The sequence below is a fragment of the Orycteropus afer genome, unplaced genomic scaffold (assembly GCF_000298275.1).
Source record: "Orycteropus afer afer isolate SDZICR_OR568_19922 unplaced genomic scaffold, OryAfe1.0 scaffold00080, whole genome shotgun sequence".
Classification (NCBI taxonomy): domain Eukaryota; kingdom Metazoa; phylum Chordata; class Mammalia; order Tubulidentata; family Orycteropodidae; genus Orycteropus; species Orycteropus afer.
In genome coordinates this window covers 8901399-8923276 of record NW_006921667.1, presented here as the reverse complement: position 1 = coordinate 8923276, position 21878 = coordinate 8901399, and the positions used below count along the sequence as shown (strand labels likewise).

The window sequence follows — 21878 nt, the reverse complement described above, 5'->3', positions numbered from 1 at the left end:
GCGTTGTGAGGTGAACAGGACTTGGAGAGAGGGGTTTGTTCTCATTATTAAAGGTGTTTAGCAAGGAGGATCCTGGCATTTCACAGAATGGTTTTGCAATAGAACACACTTGTGTTTACCAAGCATTTCTAGGAAAATGCTTCAAAATGGGTTGGTGCTTTAGCAACTCAGGAGAATTGGTAGGTTGAGACAAACTTCGGCTCAGTTTAATGTTGAAAACTACACATTGTTTTTCATTTTTAGGCAACTTTAAACCAGTGTGATGGCAACGCCTGTCAATGGTGTTCACCAGGATACTGACCTCTGGACCTCGCATAATAAGATGCTGGCAGAGCCTCTGAAAGACAATGATGTTGAGGTGGGGTGTCCTAGCCAGTTTCTTTAAATTAGAGGCTTTTGTTTAAATCTCTGGTTCTAGTCATGAATAAACTTTATGAAGGACAGCCTTGTAATTTTATGAGTGCCAGGTTCAGAAGCAGAGGTCAACAAAGTGGCTAGAAGTCCTTTAAGAACAAATTTAAATATCTACGCATTCCCACAACCTGCAGAGCTCTGTACAAGTGCTGTGGAGGAATGGAGAAAGAGAAAAGAGGAGATATCAAATTTAACCCCTTCCTTATAGTTCAGAGGAGAGTATTTCTAGACGCCAAGAGAGAATATATCTAGATGGCTAGAAGTCATCATTTTGCTAGGCAGAAATGTAGGGATAAAAATAAGGTAGTGTAAAATGTGAGTGATCAACACGGTGGCATTTATGAAGAGGAAGACAGAGAGAGAGAGAGGTATATGGGAGGTACAGACAACGAAGATGAACCCTTTTGCACACAAAGTACTGCATTGTCAGTGATGGCAAACATTGATCCACGGGTGGATAGATGGGTGGACGGGCTGAATGATCACGTATGTCTATGCAGGGGGTAATGTGCCCATGACCATGTATAGGGTTGGCAGACAGTGTTTTTACAAGTGTTTTTGTATATTCTGTGAGAATGTCCAAGTATATAGTAGAGCTGACAAGGGACAAGGTTGTGGTGACTTCTTGGCCACAGCCAGCTACCCAGAGGGAACAAGTAGTTGGACCTGTGGGCTCAGGAGCATGGTTGCAGGGGACATCAAGCTCATTTGGCATAACATACTATGCAAAAACATTGTTCCACATCCTGCTTTGGTGAGTAGTGACTGGGATCTTAAAAGCTTGCAAGCAGCCATCTAGATGCAACAATGGGTCTCTTCTCTTCCAGAAAAAAGTAGAATGAAGAAAACCAAAGACACTTGGAAACAATTAGTCCAAGGGACTGGTACACCATGCAATCCTCAGCCTATATGACTATGAGACCAGAAGAACTAGATGGTGCCTGGCTATTACTGTCAACTACTCGGAGGGGGATCTATCCTGGATAGAGTGGAAGAACAATGTGGAACAAAACTCAAAATCATAAAAAAAAAAAAAAAAGAAAAAGAAAGGGGGAGGGGACCAGCCCCTAGCTGCACTTCAGGTCTGGAATTGAACCTGCTCCTGTGGCTTCCAGCCAAACAAAAGACAGGTGTATGACATGAACATTTACATTAGGTAGATACACTCCTTGGAGGAGCTCAATCATGGGATAATAGAAGGGCTGTGTATGCACAAGGAGACAGCTCAGGGAGCAGGAATGCATGGAAGGAAAGGACACAGGGAAGAGGAACTATGGGGAAGAAGTAGAAAGAGAGCTATTGCATTGTGAGAAATAGAAGACAATGTCATGAGACAAAGTATATGTGAACTTCTGTATGGTAAATTAATTTGCTTTATAAACTTTCACCCAAATCACAATAAAAATTTTTTTTAAAAAATGAGGTAGTGTAGAATTAAGAATCAGGCAGGATACTTATTTTAAAAATCATTTCTTTGAAGTCATTTTGTTTTCCTTGAATCAGCGTCTGCTGTTAGTTCTTTACCTGATGGTAAAATTTGTTAAAAGATTTATGCTATTTCTTAAGTGTTAGGGGACTCTTCTTAATTTGATTATTTAAGTTATGGTTAGCTTCTGAGGGCAAAATATGAATCTGTAGTAATATTTCTTATAGGAGATTGTTGCTTTAATCAGAACAAAATTTTAAACTAAAAATCCAGATGTTGAGTGTTTGTTTTATTCTCACAAGGTTTACAACATCATTAAGAAGGAGAGTAATCGGCAGAAGGTTGGATTGGAGCTGATTGCCTCAGAGAATTTCGCCAGCCGAGCTGTTTTGGAGGCCCTGGGCTCTTGCTTAAATAACAAATACTCTGAGGGGTACCCAGGCCAGAGGTATGTGAGTGTATCAAGACTGGGTGCTCAGATGTGGGGCTTTCTACTCCATTCCTGCTCTCTGACGTAACTCTTATTATGCCCAGCACATGATACCACTGGTATTCTTGGAGCAGATATAAGTGCTCATGTTCACATTTCCCAGTCCCTTGAGAGCTTTGTAGAATGACAGGCTAGTCTAAGAGGAGTGCTGAGCTGTTAGACTATTGTGTGACCTCTATATTGAGAAAACCTAGGCTCTGGAGTAATGCCATGGATGGTAATTGTTGTATGTGAATAATTGAATTGATATCAGGAGTGGGCAATGTTTTGGCCTTCTAGTGCCATTATTAACAGACATACCACAAATGTATGGCTTTAACAAACAGGAGTTGATTCTGTTACAATTTTGGAGGCTAGAAGTCTGTTTTGGTTATCTCTAGTGCCTCTTTGACAGAAAAAATACCACAGGAAAGTGGCTTGTACAAACAGGAGTTTATTCTCTTCCAGTTTACAAGGCTAGAAGTCTGAATTCAAAGTGCCAGCACTAAGTGAAAGCCCCTCAACCTTGGGCTTCAGCTCTGCTTCTTACTCCCGATCCACTGAAGCTGGAGGCTTCTCTTAACTTGGGCAGCTGTTGGCTGCTGAGACTGACAAACTCAAGGTCAACAAATAAAATGGCACAGTTCCAAGATTACCAAACAACATGGCAAGACACTAGTTCAACTCCAGAGACAGTGCCAAGATTGGCAGGAAACATGGAAGGCTGCTGAATGAAAACTCGGCTATATGCAGGATCCAAGCATGCCAAAAAGCTCAGGAGACCTTTCTCAGTGCTGCTGCTTATGTACTGGAAGCAGACCACATCCCTAAGGTAGCTACTCAGATGCTCCAATAGATTCTACCATGGAGTTGAATATCAGTCTCATCATGGGGAATAACTACATCCAGCTCTTCAGCCACTCAAAACCAGGCCCCACTGAGTTGATACATCCCACAGCCAAGAAATGAAAGATGACTCTGCAGTAGTGGGAACCATCTCTGCATTATAAATGTTGGATTGTGTAAATCCATTAGTGATTTTTAGTTAACTCTCACTCTGAGAACTGTGATAAATTATATTCCTTTTTGTTTGTTACAGTCCTTTAAACAAAACAAAACCAAACTTAATACCACTGAGTCGATGCCAACTCATAGCAACAACCCCCTTTAGGTTTCCAAGGTGGTAAATCTTTACGGAAGTAGACTGCCTAGTCTTGCTTTCTTAGAGTGGCTTGTAGGCTTGAACTACCAACCCTCTGGTTAGTAGTCAAAAAATACAGAATGCAACAAAATTTTGGCTCATTTGTTCATCTGTGTCATTGGGACATGGAAGGATCATACTTGGGGTATAAACTGCCATTTTAGCCTGAGACATCTCCAAAGCACTATGTAGAAGGGCTGAGAATCAAGGTGAAGAAATTGTCTTTTTCCTACACTGAACTGTGTGGTTCAGTAGTAGAATTCTCACCTTCCACACAAGAGACTTGGTGGATCCACCTGGCCAGTGCACCTCAGGCACAGCCACCTATCTGTCCATTAGTGGAGGCTTGCATGTTGTGTATTACCAGACAGGTTTCAGTGGAGCTTCTAGACCAAGAGAGACCAGGGAGAAAGGCCTGATGCTCTACTTCCGAAAGTCAGCCAGTGAAAACCTTATGGATCACAATGGTCCAATCTGGGGCAGAATTTTGTTCCACTGTGCATAGGGTTGGCATGACTTGGGGGCTGACTTGACAGCAGCTAACAACAGCACTGTGAACAACTAACTTTTGCATTGTTCTTTGAAGAGTTTACTGGGTGTCTTCACAACTAGTATCTCTTGATCCTCACAGCAAACCTGTAAGGCAAGTAGTACTATTTCTCATATTTTGAATCTGGGGAAGCTGAAAGTCACTAAATGAAGTGACTTCTTAAGATTACACAGCATGGAAACCACACAGGCTTCATGCTGGTAGAACTAGCGTTTGAATCCAGACTCAGATACCAAATCCCAAACTGCCTAAGAGATTCCAATATTTCTAGTTGATCTCATAGTAAACACTCCGTGACAGTTTCTGGGATTTTCACCTGGCCCGCTGAATATGTCTATAAAGAGGTGAGGTGGATGATTTCTGGGCCCAGTAAGGTGTTAATATTGCCATATTTTCACTGCTGAAATTTAAGCGTATCCTTTAATCATTTGTAGCATTTCTCCTCCTCTGTGATTGCTCAAATGAGGAGTAACCACCTTATTTCACGTAAGGTTAATTTGAAGAACATGATTTACATCTCTGACCAAAATCAGCTTCTCGATCTTGCTCAGAACAGAATTTCCATGTGAGATCAGAGACTTAGCAGCGGGGAGCTGCTCTAACTTAATAATTGAGTACTTGCTGAATATCATCAGTCCAAAGCACTTGCTTTTTCCCATTTCAACATCTCTGAAACTGGAATCCATCTTATAATTGATGCCAACCAAAAATATTTTAAAAATACCAAACCAGTTGCCATAGAGTCCATTCCAACTTGTGGCAACCTTGAATATTACAGAATAGAATGCCACTTCATAGATTTCTCATGACTGTGACCTTTGGCAAGGAAATTACCAGGCCTTTCCTCTGAGTGGTTTCAAACTGCCAACCTTTCAGTTAGCAGCTGAGCACCTTAACCATTTGTACCACCCAGCTGGAGGGACTCTAGCTGATGGCAAGTCATCATTTAATTGACAGTACTCTTGGCCTTCTCAGTGACTAATAAAATAACTGCCATTTTATAATTGAGGGCATCTTAAATTGATGACTGGAATGCTGTGTTCTGAGCATTAGGCTGAGCATGATCACACACATCCTCTCTTTTCACTCCACAGCTTTACTTCCAGGTCAGCATTGTTCTCCCCTCTTAGAGGCTAAGGAGGCTGCACTAAGTCACAAAACTTGAGTAGCAGAACCAGGAACTGACTACATCTGTGACTGTGAAGCACCAGCCCTTTGCACAGTTTCCTGTTGCTGCAGTTGGCTCAGTCCATGGAGCCAGGCAGGAGTATCGAGGCCTGATCTTGTGTCCCCCGCTCCATCCCACCCTGTCCCTATATAGTCTATAAGGCTGTCTGTGATTCTGCTGTCCTGAGTATGGCTGCTCACCAGCCTGTGGAGACCCATCTTTTATTGGCCAGAGGTTGGGAGGGGCCTTCAGATGATTGAGTAAAGCCCTCTCACTTTTTAAGGCTCGTTTTATGATTTTATTTATTATTTAACTGAACCAAATATAATTCTCATTGAAAACTAAATAAAATAAAAGCAGGGACTCAGACAGATACTTGTACACACCAGGATTCATAGCATTATTCACAGTAGTCAGAAGGTGGAAACAATCCAAATGTCTGTCAACAGATGAATGCAAAAACAAAATGTGAGCTATCCATCATTGATAAGGAATAAAGCTCTAATACATGTAACAGCACGGATGAACTTTGGAAACATGCTGAGTGAAATAAGCTAGGCACAGAAGACAAATATTAGATGATCCCACTTAAATCTAGAATAGGCAAATGCATAAAGACTGAAGTTTTTAGTGGTTCCCATAGGCTTGGGGGAGAAAGGGATGGAGAACTATTGCTTACTAAGCACTGCGTTTATGCTTGGGATAATGAAAAAAATTACAGAAATAGGTAATTGTGATGTTTGTACAACATGGTGAATGTAATTGATGTCACTGAACTGTGCACTTAAAAATGGCAAATTTGGGGGACTTTTGGTAAGATGGAGGAATTGGCAGACAAGCGACACAGATCCTCTTCAACAAAGAAAAGAAAAACCAATTGACAGAGATACAGAAGATAATCCTGGAACCCTGAGCTTTGAAAGGAACTATACAGAAGTGGATTAGGCACCAACTAATGGAAAAACCTGAACGAAAACACTGAGTACAGAGATGGTTGGAGCTGCGGACTGCCAGCTACTCTGACGAGACCAACAGCCTGAATATTTCCAAGTGGTGCTGGGACCTGAGAATTGACAACCGCTCTGGTGGCCTATGACAAGGAAGGGAAACAGTAAGGAGGGAGACACCCTAAGCTATGGATTTTCTGCTGTCTGGAGGGCGCAGCCATTTTGATTGTTTACACATGGCAGCCATTTTGGATATTTAAAGTGACTGAAGGCGCAGCCATTTTGAATGTTTATAAGTGGCAACCATTTTGGATTTTAAAGTGGTAGGATTCTCATTCAGATTCCAGGGACCTAAGAACAGGCTCTGTTTACCAGGGTTGACAAAGACATATGAGAAGCTGACAACAGGAAAGGAGACAGGTGGTAAGTGTGTAAGTGCTGTCAGCTAGTGAATAGAGGAACACAGCACAGTACCCTGCCTGTATAGATAACATACAAACAAAACAAAAAAAACTAAAATTGTGGACAAGTCACTCCAACATATAATCACCAATTAAATATAAACACAAAAACGTCACAATGCCTTGGAGACAACAGAGCATCACAGTTCACACAAAGAAGCAAGGTAAAGCAGGAGAAACAAGGGAGCAGGATACAGACCCAAAACACATCCCTGAGGAAAACATAGCATTGGAACTCTCTGATAAGGAATTCAAAAGAATTATATTTAGGTATCTTCAAAGGATTGAGAGACTAAGGAAAACACAGACAAAAGCCTAGGAGAATTTTGGAAGAAAATACAAGAACAAAATGACAAAATAAATGAAAAATTAGAAATTATTCTAAATCTACAGATAGAAATCCAGAAGATTAATACTAAATTGTCAGAAATAGATGACACATTGAAAGGGCAAAGGAGTAGAATTGATACAATGGAGGACAGAATTGATAAGATTAAAGACAAATACCTGAATACTTCTTTGGAAAGGGGTCAATCAGAAAAAAGATCAAAACAAAATGAAGAAAGTTCATGTGGGATACCATCAAAAGGAATAACCTACGTGTCATTGGAATTCCAGGACAGGAAGAGAAAAATAAAACCACTGAGAAAATTGTCCAAGATTTGTTGGAAGAGAACTTCCCTGATATGATGAAAGATGAGAATATATCCATTCAGGAAGTCTGATGAACCCCAAACAAGATAGACCACAAAAGAAAAACACCAAGACATATCATCATCAAACTCACCAAAACCAAAGACAAAGAAAGAATCATGAGAGCAGCATGGGAAAAACGAAAAGTTACCTACAAGGGGCAACCAATAACACTAAGCTCGGATTTCTCAACAGAAACCATGCAGGCAAAAAGACATTGGGATTATAAAACTCTGAAAGAGAAAAATTTCCAACCAAGAATTATGTACCCAGCAAAATTGTCCCTCAAATATGATGGTGAAATTAGGACATTTCCAGATAAGCAGAAATTATGGGAATTTGTTAAGACCAGACCAACCTTATGAGAGATGGTAAAGGGAGCCCTTTGGACAAAGAAGCAACAAGAGCCAACAACAACTGACCATTAACACACATGATGATATAACCCAGAAACCAACCCAGCTACGGAAGTGTCCAAAGTAAATAAGCCTACAAGATTGTAAACAAGGAACCAGAGACACCAACCAACACATGAGGACAACTACATACCAAAAAGAGGGAAAAAAAGTCTGTGTCGTTACAGAACTTCTAGATGGTGGGGAAGTCAAGACAACTACAAGATAGAACGAACTGTTCTAAACTTGGGAAGAAAACTATAAATCACAGGGTAACCTTGAAGAAAATGATAAACCTTCACATCAAAATAAAAAAGAGGACCAGCATAAATATTCAGCAAATACTAAAACAATAGCAATGAAAAAAGTGATAACATGATTCATAAACAAAACAAGCTCAGCATAGAAAATTATATGGAAAAAGAAATCAACACAATGAAAAAGCACATGACAAAAATGACAGCAACAAATTTGCTGATAATTACATATCTGGCAAGGGACTTATCTCTAAGATTGATGGAAAACTCCAATGCCTCAATACCAAAGGAATTAATAATCCAATTGAAAAATGGGGAGAAGACATGAATAGACACTTCACCAAAGAAGATATTCAGGTGGTCAGCTAATACATGAAAAGATGCTCACAATCATTGGCTATCAGAGAGATGTAAATCAAAACAACAATGGGATATACCATCTCACCCCAGCACTGATGGCAAGGTTCAATGAGACAGAAAATAACAAATGCTTGTGGGGATGTGGAGAGATTGGGACTCTCATACACTGTTTGTGTGACTGTGAAGTGACACCACCACTGTGGAAAGATTGCTTAGAAAGTTGGAATTGCAGATACCATTTGACCTAGCAGTCCCATTACTAGGTATATATCCTAGAGAGGTGAGAGCCAGGATAGGAACAGACACATGCCTGCTCATGTTCATCACAGCAGTATTTACTATTTACTATTTACAATAGCAAAAAGATGGAAATAACCTACGTGCCCATCAGCGGAAGAGTGTATGACCAACTATGGTACATACACATACTGGAATGCTATGCAGCACTAAAGAATAATGTAGAGTCTGCAAAACACCACATAATATGGATGAACTTGGAGGACATTATGCTGAGGGAAATAAGTCAAACACAGAAGGACAAATATAGTATTAGTTTGTTGTTGTGGAGGGTCAAGGAAAGGTTTATATATGCAGGGAAACTTTCTTTGTTGGTTGGTTGCCAGGGGTAGGAGGGGAGGGGAAGGGAGGGAACATAAAAAAAAAAAAAAAAGCACTGACCCATGTCACTTTAGTTTTGTGTATTTCACTGTACATAAATTACATTTCAATAAAATGCATTAAATATAAAAAAATGGCAAATTTTATGTTATAAAACAGCTTTATTGAGGTCTAATGCACATTATCATACCATTCACCATTAAAGTGCCCAATTAGTAGACACATCTACTTTTATAAATGAAGATGTAATTGCTCAGAATGTCACAGCTCTCTGGTCTTCTGACATGGCACCATGGGCACCTAGGGGAAGAGGAATGGTGTTGGTACAGGACCCCTCTGAGCTCCCTGCCCACCTCCACAGGTATTATGGCGGAACGGAGTTCATTGATGAGTTGGAGGTTCTCTGCCAGAAGCGGGCACTGCAGGCATATAACCTGGACCCCCAATGCTGGGGTGTCAATGTCCAGCCCTATTCAGGTAAATGTACCTTCTGAGATTCCCTCAGGGCTGATGTCCACCAAGAGAACTGGCTATAAACAAAAGTGAAAAATAAGCCAAACCCTTGCTAGTCAGGCACAATCCCTTGCCTATGGGTTTCCAGCTGCACTGCCCCTTTCCTTGGCAGTTGGCAGTTGGCAGTTCTTTCTCCCAATGTTCCCTCTCCCCTCACTTATTCTCATGGAGATGGGGCAGGGGACCCTCCTGGGGTTCATGGAACCCCTTCTTGGGCATCCATATTGGAGACTGGACCTGTTCTTGCCAAGCCCGTGGGGGCTACATGGCACCTCAGGAGAAGTAACTGTATGTTCTTACCCACCTGTTTCAGGCTCCCCTGCCAACTTTGCAGTATACACTGCCCTAGTAGAGCCCCATGGGCGTATCATGGGCCTAGACCTGCCCGACGGGGGCCACCTGACCCATGGGTTCATGACTGACAAGAAGAAGATCTCAGCCACATCCATCTTCTTTGAGTCTATGCCCTATAAGGTCAGTGCATGCCTCTTTCCATGGCACTCTAGTGTGTTTCCTTGGGAGACCCCAGTATCTGGCTGTACCTGCAGAAATGAGTGTTTTGTTCATGTGGCAATACAAGAAGTCCTCAAGGTTCCCTTTTCTCCTTTTCCTCCCCTGAATAGAGGGGCCTCCTGGGGCTCAGTGGGGGGCAACTGGGATGCAGAGGCAGAGGGACTGCCTTGAGGCAACCATCAAGGAGGTTTCAGCCACACTGGGGATGGCACCTGCTGCACAACTACTGGGGTGGTAACAACCAAGATAACAGTTCCAACCACTAAGTCAACTGCATCTGGATACCCACCCTCACCCCTGCAACAGGTACTACCACTGCAGGTACCACCCTCCCCCAGCTGCAGCCCTGCTCAGAATCCCAGCAGGCCCACAGCTATAAAATCAGCAACATCCGTGGCTCTGGCACCAATACTAGCACCCTGGACATCAGCCACAGCCCTCCACAGCCAGTTAGGGGAGCCCCTGTAGCCACGGAGATTAGAACAGGGCAACACAGCTTGCCTCTCCTCCTCCTCCACCTCCATGCACCTGTAGATGGTAGCTATAGCAATCACAGTCTAGACCCCTGCACTCTTGCTGCCCCCACTGCCTAGACCTACCCTCCACTAGATGTAACCCATATCAGCAATATGCACAGTATGTAACCAGTGTCTGGGTAGTGCAGTTAAGCACTCAATTGTTATCCCAAAGGTTGGCATTTCATACCCACTTGGAGTCATCTTGGGAGACAGGCCTGGTGATCTGCTTTTAAGAGGTCACAGCCTTGAAAGCCCTACAGAGTACAGTTCTACTCTGTACACATGGGGTCACCATGAGTCAGAATTGACTTGAGTACTATAACAACAACTATCAAAACAGTGCCCAGGGCTGCCTGAGGCCCTGTCCATAAAAACAGTGTATTTTAGAGTGTGTAATGGAATTTGAGGGCTCCTGGGAATCATGATAACTTGTCTATGAAGATTTGGGATGATGAACAGAGAAGAGGTTCTTGCATATTTGTCTGTTGTCTAGTTAGTGCACAAGGTGATTCAGCATCATGTCTGGGAAGCTTTGGGCCCTCTTTATTGTCAGGTGTTCTGTTCTGATTCATTTAGTCTTTCCCACCATAAGAACAGTGGTGAACAGTAGACACGGTGTTATTTGCTGATGTGTTCTGTTTTTGGCTTTCAGGTGTCTTTGTTGCATTCTGTTGATAGTTTGATTTTTACTCAGCCTCTATCTCAGTTCTTACAACAGCATATGTGCTCTTTGGTATACAAATGATATTTCATTTCTTTTCACTGAAAGCCTTGATGTTTTCAGTTCAGGTACCATCACTGGCCAAAACTCATCTTGAAGATGCATTTTGAAGCATGTAACAATAGTAACCAGTTGCTGTCTAGTTGATACCAAATCACTGTGACCCCACATATGTCAGAGTAGAACTGTGCTTCATAGGGTTTTTAATGGCTGGTTTTTTGTTTTGTTTTTTCAAAATTAGATTGCCAGGCCTTTCTTCTGAGGCACCTTTAGGTAGACTCAAACCTCCAGTCTTTTGATTAGTAGCCAAGGAAATTAACTGTTTGTACCACCCAAGGACTTGGGAGAAGTCATCATATCCTTGACAGCTGACTCAAAGTCAAGGAGGGTAGGCACAGAGTGGCTAGAGAGAGGAGGCTCAACCGTAGTTTTGCCTCCCACAGGTAAACCCAGACACTGGCTACATCAACTACGACCAACTGGAGGAGAATGCCCGCCTTTTCCACCCGAAGCTGATTATTGCAGGTGACTCGCTGGGCTAAAGGCAGCCTTATTCATTAGCAGATCCCATTTGCCTTTGACAAAATTTACATACAAAGATGCTTCCTGTCCTGTCGTAGCATATTGTCATTTCTGCCCTGGATTGCAGAGCTTCTTAGTCTAAGTAACATTTCTTTCGACAGGGAACCAAACTCTATGTAAGTACCTTGAAATTCAGATGTGGAGTAACAGCTGAAAGGACAAATGTATGTGCGCACCAACATCAGTATTAGTCAGGGGTGATGATACTAGTGAGAGCTGTCCAACCACCAAGACATTGAAGGGGTGGGTCAATATTGTAGTCTTTAGCACTGCTCCATTTCTGTTCTCAAAGATTTTGGTGGGGACAGTTCCAGGCTTTCAGATCTGCGTGTCTGGTGTCCATCTGCACATCCACTGGTCACAGCCCTCTCTGACATGATAGTGTTGTCCCCTTTCAGGCATCAGCTGCTACTCCCGAAACCTGGACTACACCCGACTGAGGAAGATTGCTGATGATAATGGGGCATACCTCATGGCAGACATGGCACATATCAGTGGGCTGGTGGCAGCCGGCGTGGTCCCCTCCCCTTTTGAACACTGCCACGTGGTATCCACCACAACCCACAAGACCCTACGAGGCTGCCGGGCTGGCATGATCTTCTACAGGAAAGGTGTGCTTCCTGTGGGTCTGGGTGCAAATGGGTGGTTTCTCTTTCTCCTTGGGGAATTTACATATGGTTTAGGGAACTGAGACAAACTCTGACCTTGGAACCCTTAAAGATCTAGCCAGGAATAACAGGTTTTACAGAACGGACTCTAGAAGGAAGCCCTGTGCCACAGCTCTCCCATCATTCCTTCTGTGTCTTAGGAAAAGAGGAAGGGAACTGATATGTGTCTGTACTATGCTGTGCCTTTTTCATCTAGTCCTTGCCATGAGAGGCAGATGGTGTTTGAATGGGAAGATGGTGTGCACAGTAAAGCCAGGCAGTGCTCACCATGGAGCCATGATTTTGGTGAACTTGCTGTGCTCTAGCATGTTTCTTCAAGAGAAAGATTCACAGTAACCAAACTATAAGGCACTGATGTATAAGCCATAGTTCTAGAGTAGTAATTTTAGTGAGTTCTTTTCTATTTGTGAAATGCTTAAAACCCCCATCTAGGCTCTCACCTTACTTGAGGAATATCACCTTCAGAAAGCCTAATTAGTAATTAGATCCTCATTCAGCCCATAGTTAGACCTTACAAATGAACCTGAGTCAAAAGAGAAACCAGCCCTGTAGTGATAGATCACTCTTGGCTCTTTTCTCAGCCCCTATTGCTAGATACTCCCACTCGCCTATTCTGCTTCTAGGGGTCCTGATGCCTCCAAGCACACATCTGATGACCTGTTTCTAAGGCTCTTCCCACATGCCTGGAAATAGTCTCCCTTGTTCCATTATGTGTGGATTTTATAAGTGAAGCCAGACAGCTGAAGTGACTCCCAGCTAGGCCTTGCTTGGCCAGTGGCCTAGGGCCATTGTACATCCTCCCCACACCTCATCTCCTCATCTCCAAATGGGGAGTATTATAATAATAGCACCTTTCTTTTCTTCTATTGTAAAGTGCTGATGGCAGTTCCTGACTCACAAGGAGCTCTAGATAAGATGTTAGTGGTAGATACTTCTTGTTACTATTACCTACTTTTTCACAGAGAGGAACTTTATTCTCCTTATCTAGCCAAATGACTTGTGTCCTTCAAATTCATCATCTTGGAAGATAGCCATCTTGGACATTATTTTAGGGAAATATACCCAAGGCATCGTCTCTGTTCCAGTCTCAGTGAAGGACATTTTTAGCCTTTAACTTTCTAAAGCCTGGTTGCAGTCATGTATTAAGACGAGATGCTAGCAAGGAAAACAAGTGTCCAGCTGAGATGCTGAGACCAGTGTTGCAGGGTCATCCCAATATCTCATTCCCAAGAGTGAGGACACTAGTCAAGAAGGGAAGGGCCCTCTATTCTGTGGCATTGGGAACTGGTTCTCTTGGCCACAGGGAATAGAGGCCAGCTGTGTGCTCAACTCCTCACCTCTGCTCTCATGGGAACTTGAACTAGTCTGGGTCTGAGTTTAAGTAGAGAGAAGAACAGAGGGGATACAGCCTATTGAGGTTCTATTCTAAAGTTTTTTCTTCACCTAGGAGTACGCAGTGTGGATCCCAAGACTGGCAAAGAGATTATGTACAACCTGGAGTCACTCATCAACACCGCTGTCTTCCCAGGCCTCCAGGGAGGTCCCCATAACCATGCCATTGCTGGTAAAATGCCCTAAGCCCACTGCCAAAGCCCTTGTAGGCTTTCTGAGAATGCACCTTCAGCTGTATGGCCATCGTGCCATCTAATGGCTTTCCCGACCCCGGCTCATTCCATGACGCTTAATTCCTATCCCACTTTACACCAAGTGTGTGATGGGAGTATACCTACCCAGAAACTGCCAACAGAGAAGAGGGGCATAATTGTGATTGGTGAAAAGTAGGGACAAGAGGGAGATAATGTCCGCTCCATACATATAGCCACTGCTAGGCAAGGCTGTGGGTCAGGGTAGGGGCCTTAAAGTATGTGGAAGAGACATGACAACGAGAAGAAGGCACAGAGTGTGAGAGTATGTCCACACCTGAGGCAGTTGTGTTCGGACAAGGCACCTCTCCCCTGAAAGGTGTTACCTCTCACATCACTGACTCCTGGGTCTGGCTCCACTGTCACCTGGGTGTCTTGTTGCCATGGTCTCCTACGTTTGTGCAAGTGGCTTAGGAAATGCTCTGACCTTCTTGGGGTTATCCCCTGTCTTCTTTGGGAGAAAGCAAGTGATGAAATTTATTCATCTGAGGAGCACTGACAAATGTGTGACCTTTCTCCAGGAAAGCATTAGTCTGTAAGAGGGAACTGGGGGAAGCAGTGAAGAATGGGATTTGAGACATCTGTGCCAACCTCAGGCCATGTCTTCTTTTTCATTATCCTCCAGTTTTCTGTCTTTTAAGTGGCATTCAGGGACCTCTGGTGGCCCAGTGGTTAAAGCATTTGGCTGCTAACTAAAAGGTCAGCAGTTCGAACCCACTAGCTGCTCTACAACAGAAAGATGAAGCAGTCTGCTTCTGTAAAGTTTTACAGCCTGGGAAACCCTACTATTAGTAGTTCTACTCTGTTCTGTAGGGTTGCTATCAGTCAGAATTGACTCAGTGGTGTGGTGGGTTTGGTTTTGGTTTGATAAGTGGCACTCAGAATCAAGCGCAAGATTCCAAAGGTGGTCTGAATGGTGCAGAGTAGAACAGGATTGCACTGCTCATGGACTGAGATCTGAGAAAGCTGCATTATTTGGCAGTTAAGTAATCCGTTTCTTTCATCAGAGTGAAAAGGGATTATTAACTCATCTTGCCCAAGAACAGCTTTATCTGTGGGAATCTTATTAGCAGTAAACTTCCATGCTTGGGGAAAAAGTAACCTCACAAGCAGTTCCTCTACACCATCATTCATTAGAGCAGTGTTCACAATATTGAGGAGGTGGACAAAGCCCACTTGTCTGTCAACAAATGAATGATAAACAAAATGTAGTCCATCCATACAGTGGAATGCCACTCAGCCATAAAGACAAATGAAGTTCTGACACAAATGCCACAACATTTTGTCACATGAAATAAGTCAGACATAAAAGAATAATAGTGTATGATCCCACTTACATGATGAAATATCCAGAGTAGGCAAATATATAGAGAAACAAGTTTATTGGTTACCAGGGCTGGGATGTGTAGGAATGGAAGTTTTTGCTTAAGGAGCAGAGTTTGTATTTCAGGTAATAAAAAGATTTTTGAAAAAGACAGTGGTGATGGTTGTCCAACATGGTGAATGTAATTAATGTCACTGAATTGTACTCTTAAAAACAGTTAAAATGACATACTTTTTGTTATATCTATTTTACCACAATAAAATTTTTAAAACTGGAAGATTAAGAAGAGTACATTAAAAAAAAAAAGGGCAGTTCCTCAGAGAGAGGAGGCTTCTCCAATGAAGAGCTGGAAGTTTAGCCCAACAATTATGTTGTTGTTGTTATGTGCCATCAAGTCAAACCCGACTCATAGTGACCCCTCCTTGGGTTTCTGAGGCAGTATCACTATGGAAGCAGGATTGCCCAACCTTCCTTCCGAGGAGTGGCTGGTGGGTTTGAACCGCCAGCCGTCTGGTTAGCAGGCAAGTGTCTTAGCCACTATGCTACCAGAGCTCCAGGATTAGAAAAATTACCATTTTATGAGAAAACAAATGTAATTCACTGCCCTTTGGTGACATTGAAAAGCAACAGAATAGAAGCATATTTTTTTCTGATTGGTGGTATCTCTTGATTCTTGTCCTGTTTTCCTGACATGTTCTCTCCTACCACCCAGGGGTTGCTGTGGCCCTGAAGCAAGCCATGACTCCAGAGTTCAGAGCTTATCAGCACCAGGTTGTGGCCAACTGCAGGGCCCTGACCCAGGCCCTGATGGAGCTCGGCTACAACATAGTAACAGGTACTAACAGAAGCAGTGTTTTGTTGCATGGCTGGCCCACAGGTGACCTTTCTCCTGTGGGGGCATTAAACCTGATGCCCCCATTCATCCCAGCATGGGGTGGCCCATGGGGCAGTAGCCTGGGCTCTTCTGCTATAGCTGGGTATGGGCTTGGGACACCACGGAAGTCAGCATACCCTCAGGCTGGAGAGCCTCCTGTGTGGTTTCCCCCTTTCTCACACAGTGCTGGCCACCTTCTCTGGGTACCATGATGATAGTCATGGCAGCTGCTATTTGTTACTTGGCTTTAAGAGATAAGTACATACTTACATACGATATAGGGGTCTTGAGATTCAGAGAAGTTAAAGGCCACACAGTATGTGATAGGGCTAGGGTTTGGAACAAGGCATGACTCGTACGGAAGTGCCTCACACTTTCTAAAGGAAAGGTCTTGTCTTAAGGGTAAGGGCATAGAGGATCCCAGGTCTTTGTTTCTCAAGCTTGGACATATACATGAGTCACCTGGGCTGTGGTTAAAATGTAGTTTCTGGGGTTGGGGACCCAAGGCTCTGCATTTCTAAACAGATGCCAGGTAATACTGATGTTGCTGGAACCAAAGCTTGTGTGTATCAAAGTGCTGACTGATGTACACTTTGAGTTGTAAGGAAGTAAAGCAAACTCCCTCCCACCCTAGGTATCCAGTAACAGCTTTGGTAGCCCCTGGTGACTTGGAGAGAAAGTCTCCCACCTATGTGCCCTCCCAAGCCTGCTGTCACTCTAGTCACTTTATCTTTGTTCACTCTGCTCCCTATGAACATGGTCCAGTGCAATAGAGCAGGTAACAGTGGTAATAACAGCAGCCATGTTTGTGAGTTCTGGCACCATGCCTGGCACTTTGTCAGATACAATATACAATATCTTATTTAGACTTCCTGACAACCTTGTGAACTATTGGTCTTTTTTGCAAATAGCCATCTGAGGATCCAAAATGTTGAGCTGCTTGACTGCAGCCACATAGCATAGAGCCGAGACTTAATACACTGGGCCAGGAGGTCCAGAGCTAAGCTACTGATTGAGTTCCGCTGCATCCTGGTCATCTCTGAAGCACACCCCGTGACCAAAGCAAGAGTACTGTTGTCCCCTGGTCAAGAGCCCTAGTTTAACAGAGTTTAAAGTGGAAAGATCCAGGGACTCAGAAAGCAGGCCAAAATGTGGTTGAAACCCTGCATGACTACGGGCCGGTTCCAGAGTATCATCATCTATTCACCTTACAGGAGAAAGGATCAAATATGTGGCAGGCAAGCACAGTGGCTGGCCAGGTGAGGGTGTGCTCAGAGAGGGTAGCTGCCGCATTCCCCAGATAAGCCTCGCAGGTAGCCTTTAACTGATTTCAGACTCTTAGGAAATTGCCAATTATAATCTGGGAGGAAACAGGCCTTTCTGGTATGCTCTTGCTACAGTGCACATTTTACCCATCAGCTTCACATCCCTTCTCCATATGATCGGTTATCTCCTTTTTAAAGTCCCTGCCCTTTCTTTCAAATTCTTAGCTCCTGGGGCATCTTTTTCTTCAGCTACTCTTGTTAGCTGCTATCGAGTTAGCCCCCAACTCAGAAACCCCATACACAACTGAAATGCTGCTTGGTTCTGCGCCATCTCCATGAGCGGTTGCAAATCAGACCATTGTGATTCATAGGGTTTTCATAGGCTGATTTTTGGATGTAGATTGCCAGGCCTTTTTTCCTAGTCTATCTTTGTCTGGAAGCTCCACTGAAACCTGTTCAGCATGATAGCAACACACAAGCCTCCAGTGACCGATGGGGTGGTGGCTGCATATGAGGTGCCTTGGCTGGGAATTAAACCTAGATCTCCAAATGGAAGATAAAAATTCTACCACTGGAGCACATTATGCTGAGCACAATAAGTCAATCACAGAAGGACAGATATCGCATTAGTCTGTTATTGTAAAAAAAGTCAATGAAAGGTTTATATAGGGAAGGAAATTTTTTTTTGTTGGTTTCCAGGGGTGGGAGGGGTGAGTATGGAACACTGTTAGATAGTTAGAGACAAGTATTGATTTGAGTAAAGAGAATCGCAATGTACCAAATGTGAGTGATCAACATGGTGGCATTGAGGAAGAGGAAGGCATGGGGAGGTACAGACAACAAAGATGAACCCTTTTTCACATACAGTACTGCACTGTCAGTGAAGGCAAACATGGCTATATGGGTGGATAGATGGGTGGACAGGCTGAACTATTAGGTATGTCTGTGGAGGCGGGGAGCTCTGATAGCATAGTGCCTAAGGCACTTGACTGCTATCAGAAGGCTGGCAGTTCAAACCCACCAGCCACTCCTTGGAAGAAAGATGGGGCAATCTACTTCTGTAGTGATACTGCCTCGGAAACCCAAGGAGGGGTCGCTGTGAGTTGGGGCCGACTTAACGGCACATAACAACATGTGGGGGCGGGGTGCCTAAGACCACATATAGGGTTGGCAGACAATGGTTCTACAAGAGTATTTGTATGTTCTGTAAGAATTCCCAGGTACGTAGAGCTGACAAGGGACAAGGTTGTAGTCACTTCTCGGTCACAGCCAGCTACCCAGAGGGAGCGAGTAGTTGAACCAGTGGACTTGGGACCATAGTCGCAGGGGACATCAAGCTCAATTGGCATAACACACTACACGAAACATTGTTCCACTTCCTACTTTGGTGAGTAGTGAGTGGGATCTTAAAAGCTTGCAAGCAACCATCTAGATGCAATGATGGGTCTCTCCTCGTCCAGAGCAAAGAAGAATGAAGAAAACCAAAGATTCATGGAAACAATTAGTCCAAGAGACTGGTATACCATGCAGTCCTCAGCCTATATGACGGTGAGACCAGAAGAACTAGATGATGGCCAGCTACCACTGACAACCACTCGGAGGGGGGTCTATGTAGGAGATCCTGGATAGAGTAGGAGAACAATGTGGAAAAAAACTCAAAATCATTTGGGGGGAAAAAAATAAAAGGGACCATGTTTGCTGGTCTCATAGAGCCTGGTGGAACCACTGAGACTATGGCCCCTAGCTGCCCTTTAGGTCTGGAAGATTTTTGCTTCAGGGTTTGGCTGTGGCTTCCAGCCAAACAAAAGGCAGGCATATGAGGTGAACATTTACCTGAGGTAGATACACTCCTTGGAGAGAACAATCATGGGAGAATAGAAGGGCTGTGTATGCACAGGGACATAGGGGGCAGGAGTACATGGAGGGAAGGGACACAGGGAAGAGGTAACTGGGGAAGGAAGTGGGAGGGGAGCTGTTGCATTGGGGTAAATTGTAGTCAACGTCATGAGACAAAATGTGTGTGAGCTGCTGTATGGAAAGTGAATTTGCTCTGTAAACTTTCACCCAAATCACAACAAAATAAATAAATAAATAAGAATTTTACCACTGAACCCCCACTGCCTCATTTTTCTAGCAGGAGCTAAAATTCTTCAAGAGCATGTGGTGGGTATGTTTACTTCCTTGACCTTATCTGCTGTAGCCTCCTTCACTCTCTGCCCATTCCTCCACTCCGCTTTCTGCATTTTCTACATATCCAACTTTATTTCCAGGTGGTTCTGACAACCATTTGATCCTTGTGGATCTCCGTTCCAAAGGCACTGATGGTGCAAGGGCTGAGAAGGTGCTAGAAGCCTGTTCTATTGCCTGCAACAAGAACACCTGCCCAGGTGAGACTCTTCCTTGGCCTTCTCTTCCTTCCATTTCCTATCTGCCTCTTTTCTGGGCCAAGCTGTATCTGTGGGTTTTTTTTTGTTTTTTTTTTGGGGGGGGTGGGGCAACATGCTTTGTATTGAGGATAGACATCAGGCGACCTGAAGGGATAGATACTATCCTGGGTGGGTACTGAATCCAGACTCTTTCCTGGTCCCTCCAGCAGGGAGTGGAAGGTACTGAGGTACTTGTAGGAGCACGTATATTTAGGTGAGTGAAGCAGGGATCTCTTGGGCACAATGGGTTGTATTAATAAAATTGTTGGAGATACATCCTAGGCCCAGCCAGATTTTAGCTTCATCTTTAGAAGAAAGACCATGTAACAGAATACTACGTGGCTTACTCTAAAAATGAGGGGCCAAAATGTGATTTTCCCTCATCTGTGGTGCCTTGGGCTGTGCCCCTAGTTTTTGAGTCAGTAGTACTCTAGCTAGACCAATCCAGTACCCATAGGCCAATTCTATATTGTCCAAGTGTATTTGAAAATGTTTGGTTGTGAGTCGGGTATGGGTTAGAGACAGAGCCCCATTGATCTTGAAGGTGACAAAAGTGCACTGCGGCCCAGCGGACTGAGACTGGGGACCCCAGCACTGACATCCCGAGGACTTTTGGAAAAAGAGTTCCAACAAGTAGCCCACTTTATTCACAGAGGTAAGAATAAAATTTTGGTTTGCCATACTTTATTGGGTACCTGAAAGCTGTGATTGTAATCATGGATGGTTTAGAAACACCCCAGCCAATAAGGGACATATCTGTCTCAAGGCCAAGTGTTGGGGACAGGAGACAGCAAAATACCACTTCAGCAAACCATTCTGTCTGAGGGGCTTATACATTTGTCCTGCTGTCCTTGCTAAAGTAAACATTAATATCTGTAGGTGTATTGCATTCACCAGCTCTTGGGGACATTTTGACAGTTGTGCTTTGGACTCAGACCCCTGTTCTCCTTAGTGAGTCTAGAGCCATGATTCTCTCTCCTCTGCCCCATGGTTTATGGCTTCAATGGAGTGGCATCACCTCTCTGCTAGTCAAGATGTTTATTTGTATCCTGTCTGCACAGGGATAGAGCTGACGCTGCAGATTCAGAAAGATGTTGGGGCGAAGGCCACTCTGAAGGAATTCAAGGAGAAGCTAGCAGACGATGAGAAGCACCAGAGCGCCATCAGGGCTCTTCGGGAGGATGTAGAGAATTTTGCTTCCCTCTTCCCTCTGCCTGGCATGCCTGACTTCTAAAAGGGCTGCCCACTCACTCCTGTACAGAGCTAGGAGGGCAGGCACCATCAAGGAACCTCTTGCTTTGGGGCTAGAGAAGAGCTGCCCAAGCAGGGACTCCTTTTGTCTCTGTGCCCTTGGAGAGGGTTCCTTCCATATATATATATATATTTTTTTTTTTTTTCCACCTTCTCATGTACCACAAATCAAGTGTCTTTAAAGCCCACTGTTAGTGATTCTGGGACAGGCTGTTAAGGGGTTTCAGTTTGAACTACACTTTCTCACACCAAAAACCAAAACCAAACCCACTGCCACTGAGTTGATTCCAACTCACAGCAATCCTATAGGGCAGACTAGAACTGTCCCATAGGATTTCCAAGACTGTAAATCTTCACAGAAACAGACTGCTTCATCTTTCTCCCACGAAACAGCTGGTGAGTTCATATCACTGATCTTTTGGTTTGCAGTCAAATACTTTAGCCACTGCCTTTCTCATACAGCTGCCCCTAATTACTGTAGAAAAATGAAATACTGTTTGGCCATTTTAGCCTTAATTCATTTGGATGGACAATGTTGTAGGGCAAAACTATTAGACTCAGCCTTTTCTGATAGTTATTGGGCTTTCCCCTGAATTGCTGCAGCAGACAAAAAAAAAAAAA

General features: G+C 43.7%; 1 protein-coding gene across 1 annotated transcript; it reads left to right on the top strand.

Moving 5' to 3' along the window:
* Positions 1-262: 262 nt before the first annotated feature.
* Positions 263-21240, top strand: SHMT1 (serine hydroxymethyltransferase 1). Its single transcript, XM_007941463.2, has 11 exons — positions 263-358; positions 2143-2288; positions 9321-9436; positions 9786-9946; positions 11668-11749; positions 12205-12417; positions 13922-14038; positions 16154-16276; positions 19851-19967; positions 20551-20661; positions 21068-21240. The coding sequence occupies exons 1-11, from the start codon at positions 263-265 to the stop codon at positions 21238-21240; spliced, it is 1455 nt and encodes a 484-aa protein (XP_007939654.1).
* The last annotated feature ends 638 nt before the right edge of the window (positions 21241-21878 follow it).

What these genes read in the sequence shown, in the direction of transcription:
- SHMT1 (XM_007941463.2), top strand. Translation starts at nt 263, where the DNA reads ATGGCAACGCCTGTCAATGGTGTTCACCAGGATACTGACCTCTGGACC. An exon ending in CATGATCTTCTACAGGAAAG is followed by an intron (nt 12,418 to 13,921) that starts GTGTGCTTCCTG and finishes TTCTTCACCTAG; the next exon opens with GAGTACGCAGTGTGGATCCC. An exon ending in CCATAACCATGCCATTGCTG is followed by an intron (nt 14,039 to 16,153) that starts GTAAAATGCCCT and finishes CCTACCACCCAG; the next exon opens with GGGTTGCTGTGGCCCTGAAG.